Genomic DNA, 12,735 nt, shown 5'->3' with positions numbered 1-12,735 from the left:
TGTTTACTGATCTACTTAGTATAGCAAATCACACCACCCTACCCAGTATCTTGGCCACCCATCAAATAACTACAACATAGGAATTACCCTGCTCAAACTGACTTCAACAGTTCTTACCTTTGAAATGTTCCATCAAATCAATGTGAGAATTAAGCATGATTCCTTCTAAATCATCAAAATTTAACAATTATTTCAGTATAAATTTTAAAACTTTCTTAAATATTTGTTCTTATGTTCTTACCAGAACTACATATTCAATGCTAGAAAACTGAGGTAAAAGTTCAGCAGGCTGATTCAGTTCAGATATACCAGCATAACTAGGTGGAAACTACAAATAGGAAAAAAAAAAAATTTTTTAACAAATTATAGGCTAGAAAGATTAATAATATTTTAAACTGAAAGTATTTCCTGATCATTTAATTATTTTTAAAAAAGCATTTTCATTAAATGAGAAATAATTATTTGTATCTTTTTTTAAATATGCATTTTTCTACATGACTAGTATTTTGGCATTAACATCTGCAATGGATGTTTTATGGTTTTCTTTTTGTTTGTTTGTTTGTTTGTTTTCTGAGATGGAGTCTCGCTCTGTCACCCAGGCTGGAGTGCAGTGGCGCAATCTCGGCTCACTGCAAGCTCCGCCTCCCGGGTTCACGCCATTCTCCTGCCTCAGCCTCCCGAGTAGCTGGGACTACAGGCGCCCGCCACCACGCCCAGTTTTTTTTGTATTTTTAGTATTTTTAGTAGAGACGGGGTTTCACTGTGTTAGCCAGGATGGTCTCGATCTCCTGACATCGTGATCCACCCACCTCAGCCTCCCAAAGTGCTGGGATTATAGCGGTGGCATGAGCCACCACGCCCGGCATGCAATGGATGTTTTCTTACCTGATTCCTTTGGTAACAAAAGTTGCAAGCCCAAAGTTTTGCTCGATAATCCACTTGACTGTTTTAAAAAAAAAGAAAAGATATATCAGTTCATATTTCAGTTCAATTTTACAAAAATCCTAATTTCAATAAAATTAATTTCTTCCTAAAGCATGAACATATTCAAATTGATGGTCAAAGTAACTTTTAAAAGCCATGTAGTTTTAGACACTGCCAATATCTAATTCACACTTTTAACATATACAAGTTTACCTAAATGGTGAATATAACTTTTAACATAAAGATTGGCTGGGTGCAAAAGCTCACGCCTATAATCTCAGCATTTTGGGAGGCTTGAGGTGGCAAATGGCTTGAGTCCTGGAGTTCAAGACCAGCTTGGGCAATATGGTGAAACCTAGTCTTTACAAAAAATACAAACAATCATCCAGGCGTGGTGGCACGTGCCTGTACTCCCAGCTACTCAGGGGGCTTAGGTGGGAGGATCATCTGAGCCCAGGTGGTCAAAGATACAGTGAGCCAGAATCACAACAATGTTCGCCAATCTAAGTGACAGAGTGAAACCATCTCAAAAATATATATACACACACATATAAAGCAAATATCAACAAAATTAAAATAATACTATTTTTTTCTTCAAGTGACTTCAGTAACATCTACACTCAGACCTAGAAAACATTTATTCAGTTCAAAAATATATTTACTGCCGGGCGCGGTGGCTCACGCTTGTAATCCCAGCACTTTGGGAGGCCGAGGCGGGCGGATCACGAGGTCAGGAGATCGAGACCACGGTGAAACCCCGTCTCTACTAAAAATACAAAAAATTAGCCGGGCGTGGTGGCGGGCACCTGTAGTCCCAGCTACTTGGAGAGGCTGAGGCAGGAGAATGGCGTGAACCCGGGAGGCGGAGCTTGCAGTGAGCCGAGATTGCGCCACTGCACTCCAGCCTGGGCGACAGAGCGAGACTCCGTCTCAAAAAAAAAAAAAAAAGAAATACCAAAAATATATTTACTGAATGCCTAATAAGTACCAACCATTATTTTAGGTGCTGGTGATACAAGAAAAAGAGAACTGCTCTCATGGAGTTTACATTCTAGAAAAGACAGACAGACAAAAGACAAACAGTTGCACAAACAAGAAAATACTTTTGGTTTTTTTTCTGAGACAGGGTCTCGTTCTATTGCCCAGGCTGCAGTGCAATGGTAGAATCATAGCTCCCTGCAGCACTGAACTCCTGGCTCAAGTGTTTCTCCCATCTTCAGCCTCCCAAGTAGCTAGGACTACAGGCACATACCACCACACCCAGCATATACATATACATATATATGCATATATATATATACACATATATATGCATATATACACATACACATTTTTTTTTTTTCCTTTTTCCTCCTGTAGAAATGGAGTCTTGCTTTGCTGCCCAGGCAATCCTCCCACCTTGGCCTCCCAAAGCACTGGGATTACAGGCGTGAGCTACTGGGCCCAGCTGAAAATACTTTTACATAGTAATAACAGAGATTAAAGAAAACAAAGCAGAATGTGAGAATGTGTTTAAGAGGGCTGCTTTAAAAAACAGCGTTCTTAAATAGACAACTAAAGTATGACCAAAACGAAAAGGAACCAATTACAAGAAAATCTGGAGACAGAAGAAGCCAGGCAGAATGCACAGCTACTATACCATTGTCAAGGTAGGAGTAAGTTTGGTATGTTCAAGCACCAGAAAGAGGGTAACAGGGTTAAGGTATTATGTAGATGAGAATAAGGAAAACGGATAATACAAGATGAAGGCAGAAATACATACAGAGGCTAGATCATGCAAGGCTTTATAGATCTTGATAAGGGGTTTGGATTTCTCATTCCAAGAATAAGAAGCTACTACTGGAAGATGTTAATCATCTGATTTTCATTCATAAAACTCTAGCTTCTGGGTAGAGAACAGACTGCTGAAAGACAGGAATAGAAACAGGGAGAGCAGGTAGGAGGATATTGAAACTGCCCAGGAAAAAGATGGTGGTATCTTGAAGCAGGGTATACTACCAGAGATGGAATAAGAGGCTGTAAGAGACAGAATCTGTAATGTTCTAGAGGTAGATCACCCAGATTTGCTAGTGGATTGGCTGGGGGGAGAGGGAATGGAAGAGAAGTAAGAGATGATTCCTGAGATTTTGGCTTAAGCAAAAGAAATCACAAAATTTTTGGAACAACATGTCACTCAATCATGACTTTTTTCTTTTTTTTTTTTGAGGCGGAGTCTCGCTCTGTCGCCCAGAGCTGGAGTGCAGAGGCGCGATATCAGCTCACTGCAACCTCCACCTCTCAGGTTCAAGCAATTCTCCTGTCTCAGCCTCCCGAGTAGCTGGGACTACAGGCACATGCCACCACACCCGGCTAAGTTTTATATTTTTAGTAGAGACGGGGTTCCACCATATTGGTCAGGCTGGTCTCGAACTCCTGACTTCAGGTGATCCACCACCTTGGCCTCCCAAAGTGCTGGGATTACAGGCATGAGCCACCACGCCCGGCCAGTTATGACTTATCTAATGACACAAGATGGGTTGATACACAACCAGCACCACTATTCAGAAGACACTGATGGGATCTAACAGTTTTTATAGTGACACTTTTACATTTGGTCTCTTTATATTATCAACTCACTACAACTAAAATGATCCTAAAATTTTACAGCTCTCTGGATTTTTTTTTGACTGTCCTAATTTGAAAAATTTACTATGAACAAAAACAAAGGGATTTTTATAAAAATTTGCAAAAAAAACCCCTACATTTTAAAATCACATTGCCACATTAGTTTTTCTATATATTTTACTTACCATAAAGGATTCAAAACTGCACGGCAAGTGGTCCTACTACACAGAACAGGTTCATATTGAATAGGTGGTAAGTCAGGTCTCTCTTTCAGTGGTGTAAACAGGGCTGCCACAGGAACAACCATTCTTGTAGCTTCCAGTCGACTTGATGGCCAAACATTCCAACTAAATCGGACTCCATCTCGTTCTTCATTTTGTTGAATGAATTCCAAATAGGTTGTCATTGTGGAGTTTGATTCTTATTTCTGTATCGAAATTTTAAAATATTTTAAAATCCAGGATCCTCTTAAGAAGGTTCAAAATAAGCATGTCTTCCCCTCATTCAGCAATATTAATACATTAGAAATTAGGACCGGCTGGGCGCGGTGGCTCACGCCTGTAATCTCAGCACTTTGGGAGGCCGAGACGGGCGGATCACCTGAGGTCGGGAATTCAAGACCAGCCTGACCAACACAAAGAAACCCCGTCTCTACTAAAAATACAAAATTAGCCAAGCATGGTGGCACATGCCTGTAATCCCAGATACTGGGGAGGCTGAGGCAGGAGAATCTCTTGAACCCTGGAGGCAGAGTTTGTGGTGAGCCGAGATCATGCCATTGCACTCCAGCCTGGGCAACAAGAGCAAAACTCCATCTCAAAAAAAAAAAAAAATCCAGACCAAATGAAAATATTTATCTCAGAAAAAAATCAGCAAGCAACTCATAACAAAATAATTAATGGCTCTACCCAGTGTCCATGAGGCCCAATAAGAGGTATTTAACACTTTTTTATTCACTCTAAAAGATGATGGCAAAAAAATAGTGTCTTATCTCTTTAAGGATATATAGGAAAAGAAACGCAAAAATAGGGGGAAAACCTAGATCCTATGTTTTCCATATCAGTTTTGAAAGTTACAAGAATTCATATAAACAGATTTCAAAATTATAAAGTTCTAAAACTCACATGGTTTCTATCCGAAAAATAACAAGTTTCCACTAAACTTTATAGAAGAGAATGTTTAATGATATGTAACAAAAAGATTTTCCTAAAACTGGACACTTCTGCTTTGGACAGGTAATTTTCTTATTGTGCAAGTACAGGCTATTTGTGGCACGATAAATAAAATGCTTGATAAGTGCTAGTCCCCCAATTTATATATTATTTAGACTCTTTTGCAGAAACTTACTTCAGAATATTTTGAACATTCCAAATTATGAGAGCATTTTAAACTCCAACTTGAGATATAAAATTTCAGTATAATAATTTAAGTTTACTAACCAAGGGAAGAGGATGCACTCTGGGGAGAGACCAGTATCCAAAGACAGCTCCATTTTTACTGTCTAAATGCCTAGGTAGGATGCCGGCTTTCCTACGTAGGCAACAGCTCTATCTCATGCTCTCAAACTGCAACAGTAGTTAGTCATGGAAGGAAGCTGAAGAATTTAAAGGTGTGGGAAGACAAAGACATTCAAGTGTTGTGTAGCAGACATGAAGGACGTCAAGTTGAAAGAAGTGAACTGTGAACCTAGGGTGCCTGGAAAACCCAACATGGATGTTTAAAGTTGCTAAGAACAATAGTGGAACGAGAAACTGACTCTAAAATTTAAGTGAAGAAAGAAGAGATATTATTTGGAGGAAAAAGTTAGATATAACAATTTTAATTTTAGAAAATCTTTCAAATAAATTTTCATAAAACAAATGACAGAAAGTGAAGCTTAACAAATCTAAGCATTCCAAGCAGTTAAGAACTTTCTCTTCTTTAAATAAGAAAATAAAAATTAAAGAATACACTGTATTTCCTCCAATCGTGCCAGAATCTTGGAGACAGCTAGAAAATCTTACGCTAATCAAAAAAGATTGTGGTTTTTCATAGGTGCATAACGGGTAAAGAGAAATCCCAAGACTAAACTTGTTTAGAAAAGACTATTTTGGGCCAGGTGCGGTGGCTCAAGCCTGTAATCCCAGCACTTTGGGAGGCTGAGGCAGGTAGATCACCTGAGATCAGGAGTTCAAGACCAGCCTGGTCAACATGGCGAAACCCTGTCTCTACTAAAAATACAAAAAAAATTAGCTGGGCACGGTGGCATGCACCTGTAATCCCAGCTACTCAGGAGGCTGAGGCAGGAGAATCGCTTGAACTGGGGAGGCAGAGGTTGCGGTGAGCTGAGATCGTACCACTGCACTCCAGCTTGGACAACAGAGCAAGACTCCATCTCAAAAAAAAAAAAAAACTATTTTGAAGGTAAATATAGAAGACAGCTTTGAGAAGGGTGGTATGAGCTTTCAAGGAAAAGTGTTGAAAAATAATGATAAAACAAAGGTGTGGGATATTCAGAGGAGAGTTAGAAGACGTCAAACTCCACCATAACATAGGTGATAATAAAGAAAAAACCACCAGGATGTGGGGGTGAGAGGGGGATTAGAAATGCAGCTTTTAGCAACAGCGTCCATGTTACTGATGTGAATATAAATTCTAAGACTATGCAAACCTCTTCCACATTTATTATACAGAACATAAGGCAAATAAAATTGTTTACTTGTTTACTTAATTGTTTACTTAATTGCTCCTATAATTTAAGAAGCATGTACGCACCTACTATGTACCCACAAAAATTAAAAATAAAAAAAAAATTTTAAGGCCAGGCACAGTGGCTCACGCCTGTAATCCTAGCACTTTGGGAGGCTGAGGCCGGCGGATCGCTTGAGGTAGGAGTTCAAGACCAGCCTGGCCAACATGGTGAAACCCCATCTCTACTAAAAATACAAAAATTAGCTGAGCTGGTGGTGGGTGCCTCTAATCCCAGCTACTTAGGAGGCTTAGGCAGGAGAATCACTTGAACCCGGGAGGTGGGGGTTGCAGTGGGCCGAGATCATGCCACTGCACTCTAGCCTGGGCGACAGAGTGAGACTCCTTCTCAAAAAAAAAAAAATTTAATAAAATAAAATGAAATCAGAACAGGGATGACTACATTTGACAAAAAATAAGTCCTAAGAAATCCAATGTTATTAAGAAAAAATAAAAATTCTAACGTGCCACAACAAAAAAAAAATAAAATACATCTAAAACACATCTGCAAAAGGCATTAAAATAGCTGAAACACAAAACAAAAAATGTTTTGAATGACTGTTTTCTCAATTCTCCCAAGGATAGTACATAACTAGTACTTAGGTACTACACAGATATTTTCTCAAAAATGTATGAAGTAAACCTATCACTTCATATAAAACAACTTATAGTATTTTTTGCCAATGATAAAAATTTGAGCTTTCAAGCAAATATTAAATTGTTTTGGGTTTTTTTTTTTTTTTTTTCTGAAACGGAGTCTCACTCTGTCGCCAGGCTGGAGTGCAGTGGGGCAATCTCAGCTCACTACAACCTCTGCCTCCTGGCTTCAAGCGAGTCCCCTGCCTCAGCCTCCCGAGTAGCTGGGACTACAGGTGTGTGCCACCATACCCAGCTAATTTTTTGTATTTTTAGTAGAGACGGGGTTTCACCATGTCGGCCAGGATGATCTCAGTTGTCCGACCTCGTGATCCGCCAGCCTCGGCCTCCCAAAGTGTTGGGATTACACGCATGAGGCACCGCTCCCTGCCATTAAATTGTTTTAAAACTTGTGCCTGCTACCATAAGCTTGACAAGTTCCTAATGTGTAAAGATTTTTCTGATGAGATCAGTGTTGGTATTAATGTAATTTGTTTGATAGTATATAACAAAATGTATTAACATTTAGAAGATATACATTACTCAATGAAGCAATATCTTCCAAACGGTCAACTTGTGATGTTAAAATATCACGCATGGGTAGATGATCCATTCAAAGTGTAGAATAGGCCAATGGGTTTTAAGGTAACAAAGTACAAAAAGTTCACTCCTAAGCTTTCAGATTCCACACTGCAATTAACCTTTTAATTTATTAATTAATCCTTCACACAATTCAACCAAAACAATATATCACAATAAACTGCAGAAACAGATATGAAAACCCACCTGTCTTCTATTTAGCCATTTTTTTTCTCTTTGGATACTCAATAATGTTTAAGTTAGGGGTTCTGAAAACCATTGCCTTAGGACCATTAGGAAACCTCACTAAGAAAGGTTCCAGAGTCTTAGCAGGAAGACATTCACACACAGACAACAGCCAGGTTTAACTTTCTACAACTGGTTAAAAGGCCGGATTGTATCTCCACATTCTTACTTATTAAGACATACTAAATATCATCTGAGTGATATTTGGGCACAACTCTCTTCTCCACATTTTTTCCTCTCAATCTCCCTGCTCTAAGATCAATTTGCTTGCTAAATCACATCTGTTATACTTCTTACATTCCCACATTCCAGCAGTAGTTTGAAGAAACTCCCACCTGTTTCTTAATTGGTCCAATTACACGGCTATGCACAACACTTCCCTGACTTCCCTCACCTTTCCATAGTAGGAGTCACGCAATCTTAACATCACGAATTCAAGTACAAAATTTGCCAGGCTTCGTCCCATGTCCGACAATGGCATATCTGAAATAAAGTCCTTTTACAAGCCAACTTTACTTTTTTTTTTTTTTTTTGAGACAGAGTTTCGCTCTTGTTGCCCAGGCTGGAGTGCAATGGCGTGACCTCGGCTCACCGCAAACTCCACCTCCCGGATTCAAGCAATTCTCCCGCCTCAGCCTCCTGAGTAGCTGGGATTACAGGCATGAGCCACCACACCTGGCTAATTTTTGTATTTTTAGTAGAGATGGGGTTTCTCCATGTTGGTCAGGCTGGTCTCGAACTCCCAACCTCAGGTGATTCATCCACCGGGGCCTCCCAAAGCGCTGGGATTACAGGTGTGAGCCACCACGCCCAGCCACAAGCTAGCTTTTCATAAAATGATATTATTTGATTAGCACTCTCTCTCCTAATACTAACATGTTTGCATAAAAGTATTAAACCAAAGAAATATTATTCCACACACTATATTAGAATGCAGACTTAGCATATTAGTCTCTTTTTTTTTTTTTTTTTTTTGAGATGGAGTCTCACTCTATCACTCAGGTTGGAGTGCAGTGGTACAATCTCGGCTCACTGCAGCCTCCACCTCCCAGGTTCAGGTGATTCTCCCACCTCAGCCTCCCGAGTAGCTGGGATTACAGGCGCGAGCTACTACGCCTGGCTAATTTTTGTATTTTTAGTAGAGATGGGGGTTTCACTATGTTGGCCAGGCTGGTCTCGAACTCCTGACCTCAGGTGATCGGCCTGCCTCGGCCTCCCAAAGTGCTGGGATTACAGGCGTAAGCCGCCGCACCCGGCCACTAGTCTTTTTTTTTTTTTAAAAAGTGATACAAAACACAAAAGACTATTCCAAAGAAATGTCCGATTTCAGTACAATATACTTTAGTTAAATAATTTATCATAATAGAGCTAAAACCTAAGAAGCAAACCATTATGTCCCTTTAACCTAGTATATCAAATATGTGCCCAACTCTTTTAAAAGTAAGACTTCCTTGGCCGGGCACTGTGGCTCACGCCTGTAATCCCAGCACTTTCGGAGGCCAAGGAGGGTGGATCATGACGTCAGGAGATCGAGACCAGCCTGGCCAATATGGTTAAACCCGTCTCTACTGAAAATACAAAAATTAGCCAGGCGTGGTGGCGGTCGCCTGTAGTTCCAGCTACTCGGGAGCCTGAGACAGGAGAATAGCTTAGCTTGTACCTGGGAGGCGGAGGTTGCAGTGAGCCGAAATTGTTCCACTGCACTCCAGCCTGGGTGACAGAGCAAGACTCCGTCTCAAAAAAAAAAAAAAAAGACTTTCCCTATGATAGTTTTTCAATATTCTAATTTCAGCCCTTTTATTCATATCTAATTGAAAATGTACTTGCCAAGTAAATTTGAGTTCCTTCCAATTAGATGTATTTGTTAGTTGCCAGTTAAATTTGTCTCCTACTTTTCACTTCTAAAATCCTCAATGAATTGTCTTCTTACAATCTTGGACAATTTAACCTCTCTGAATCCTCCGTTTTTCTCATCAGCAAAATAAAAACTTGGACTAGAAAATCACAAGGTCCCATCTAACTCTAAAATTCTGTTAAGTCAATTAAAAATAGCTGGACTCTGGCCGGGCGCGGTGGCTCATGCCTGTAATCTCAGCACTTTGGGAGGCCGAGGCGGGTGGATCACCTGAGGTCAGGAGTTCAAGACCAGCCTGGCCAACATGGTGAAACTCCATCTCTACTAAAAATACAAAAATTAGCCAGGCATAGTAGCTCACGCCTGTAATCCCAGCTAGTCGGGAGGCTGAAGCAGGAGAATCGCTTGAACCAGGGAGGCGGAGGTTGCAGTGAGCCGAGATCGCGCCACTGCACTCTAGCCTGGGCGACAGAGCAAGACTCCGTTTCAAAAAAAAAAAAAAAAAAATAGCTGGACTTCTGAAATTATGTTCATTCACTACCAGAGGAGAAAGAGAAGGAAAACTTAACATGCATTTATATTTATATCTAAAACCTTTTTAAACCAAGTTAATTTGGCTAGTTATCCATGGCTTTGGAGAGTAGAGGTTGAGGGAGTTCAAGTGAAAACGAGAATCCCACATCCCCACTTCAGTGACCGATGTAGATTTACTATGACTTTCCTCAGGTAGTACCGTTACCACCCAATCGGGAAACACTACCTACCGTAGAAAGAAAGCCCAGTGAGATAGGCCTGGTCCTGTTGGAAAACGGAACTCTTACTAATCAAAACCCAAGGCATTATCTTTACCTAGCTCTTTTCCCCTTTAACCTCCAAGGCTGAATTACGGGTGACGTAGTCAATTGGGTTCAAAGTCTAGGACACTCCATATCTGGCAAGGAATGAAACAGTAAGTCCAAGGGCCCAGAGGCGATGATGGACTTGGGTGGAGGTGGGTGGCCCAGGAGGTGGGGGTGGGTGCTGGGCGAGATGCTCGAACCACCGTTTTCCACACGACTCCCATCTTTCCACCTAATCCAGGGGAGCTGGAGGAGGCCGGGGCCGGGGGCGAAGTGGGTGAGAGGGTGGCAAGCTCAGCGCTCAACGCTCCCCGCGCCGGACCGGGCCTCAGCCTCCAGCACACCTCGCTGGCCGCGGGGCACCCAGAGGGCAGAGCTGGGACCACCCCAGGATCCCGGCCCCCAGCCCGCCGCCGCCAGCCCGCCGCCGCCAGCCCGCCCCCGCTCCCCGCTGCGCACCTGCGGTCCCCCAGGAGCGGAGACGAGGCGGCCCTTACCTTAATGTCCCCCTGCAGGACCCGTCGCAGCCTCCGCTTTGCAAAATCTGTCCTCTCCCCCCAGCAGGAGCAGTCCGTGGCACCGCAATCACGGGTGGCGCCACCCCGCCCCGGGCCTCAGCGAAGACCTCCGCCCGGCCAACATGGCTGGCGCCGCCTCTGCCACGTCAAGGGGAGGGGACGGGGCCTGAGGGCAGGAAGGGGGCAGGAAGGGGCGGGCGCAGAGTTACCGGGGCGGGCCACCGGACCCCTGAGCTTAATAACCGGAGGATTTGAGAAAGGCGCGCGGCGGGCGAAGGTACCGAGAGGGGAGAAAGGGGAGACGTAGCGGGGACCGAGCCAGAGGGGCGGAAGAACCCGGACGACCCAGGCAGCCGGGCGGCCGAGGGGCATGGGACCTGGATAAGTCACATGGAAATTACACAATTGTAAACTCAAATAAGCCTTTGTGATCATTTAGTTTAATCCCCATACATGACAAATGAATGTGAGGACAAGAGAATTGGCATACTTGGCCGGGCGCGGTGGCTCACGCTTGTAATCCCAGCACTTTGGGAGGCCGAGGCGGGCGGATCACGAGGTCAGGAGATCAAGACCACGGTGAAACCCCGTCTCTACTAAAAATACAAAAAAATTAGCCGGGCGTGGTGGCGGGCGCCTGTAGTCCCAGCTACTCGGAGAGGCTGAGGCAGGAGAATGGCGTGAACCCGGGAGGCGGAGCTTGCAGTGAGCCAAGATTGCACCACTGCACTCCAGCCTGGGCGACAGAGTGAGACTCCATCTCAAAAAAAAAAAAAAAGAGAGAAGTGGCACACTTAACAACACCCTAGGCCAGGGTGCTGATGTTCATTTAAAACCTACAACACTGGCTTTGCAGACACCACTGCCCGGAGCCCTGTACTATCAACCGTGGTGAACCCCACCGTGTTCTGCAACATCATGGTTGACAGCAAGCCCTTGGGCCGTGTCTCCTTCAAGCAGTTTGCAGAAAAGCTTCCAAAGGCAGCAGAAAACTCATGCTCTGACCACTGGAAAGAAAGGATTGGATTATAAGTGTTCCTTCTTTCACAGAATTATTCCAGGGTTTATGTGTCAGGGTGGTGACTTCACACGCCATAATGGCACTGGTGGCAAGTCCATCTACGGGGAGAAATTTAACAACGAGAACTTCATCCTAAAGCATACAGGTCCTGGCATCTTGTCCATGGCAAATGCTGGACCCATCACAAACAGTTCCCAGTTTTTCTTCTGCACTGCCAAGGCTGAGTGGTTGGATGGCAGGCATGTGATCTTTGGCAAGGTGAAAGAAGGCATGAATATTGTGGAGGCCATGGAGCGCTTTGGGTCCAGTGGCAAGACCAAGATCACCATTGCTGACTGTGGATAACTAATAAGTTTGACCTGTGTTTTATCTTCACCACCAGACCATTCTGTCTGTAGCCCAGTAGAGCACCCCTTCACCCCATTTGCTCGCGGTATCCTATAATCTTTGTGCTCTCACTGCAGTTTCCTTTGGGTTCCATGTTTTCCTTGTTTCCGTCCATGCCTAGCTGGATTGCAGAGTCAAGTTTATGATTATGAAATAAAAACTAAATAACAAAAAAACCCTACAACACTGAGTTTTCATTTCATGCCTGTCTTTTCCTCTTTAAATGCTGACAAGACTAGATTTTCTAACTCTTGTTCAAATAGCAATTGTTTATCTTTTATATGTATTTTTGAGACAGGGTCTCACTGTGTCACCTAGCCTGGAGTACAGTGGCAGGATCACAGCTTATTGCAGCCTCGACCTCCTGGGCTCAGGTGATCTTTCCACCTAAGCCTCCTG

The 12,735-nt window shown here is 43.0% G+C and overlaps 1 protein-coding gene and 1 pseudogene across 3 annotated transcripts in view; one reads left to right on the top strand and one right to left on the bottom strand.

Annotated features, from left to right (window-relative positions):
* Nucleotides 1-11,673, bottom strand: part of SEC23A (SEC23 homolog A, COPII coat complex component) — a 73,780-nt gene extending 62,107 nt beyond the window's left edge. Inside the window, exons 1-4 of one of the 3 annotated variants that reach the window (XR_010113621.1) lie at nucleotides 10,908-11,673; nucleotides 3,714-3,955; nucleotides 886-943; nucleotides 242-328 (exon numbers count right to left, since the gene is read on the bottom strand). Coding sequence is in view for 2 of the 3 variants with exons in the window: in XM_063609290.1 (XP_063465360.1) it covers nucleotides 242-328; nucleotides 886-943; nucleotides 3,714-3,934 (366 nt within the window). In the remaining variant the exon portion in view is untranslated. The remainder of the gene's footprint in view (nucleotides 1-241; nucleotides 329-885; nucleotides 944-3,713; nucleotides 3,956-10,907) is intronic. The other 2 variants (XM_063609290.1, XM_055291469.2) reach the window with 2 other exon arrangements.
* LOC134731402 (peptidyl-prolyl cis-trans isomerase A-like) lies at nucleotides 11,141-12,512 on the top strand (annotated as a pseudogene).
* Nucleotides 12,513-12,735: the final 223 nt, after the last annotated feature.

This window comes from Symphalangus syndactylus, chromosome 9 (assembly GCF_028878055.3).
Source record: "Symphalangus syndactylus isolate Jambi chromosome 9, NHGRI_mSymSyn1-v2.1_pri, whole genome shotgun sequence".
NCBI lineage: Eukaryota > Metazoa > Chordata > Mammalia > Primates > Hylobatidae > Symphalangus > Symphalangus syndactylus.
This window is presented reverse-complemented; position numbering and strand designations above follow the sequence as displayed.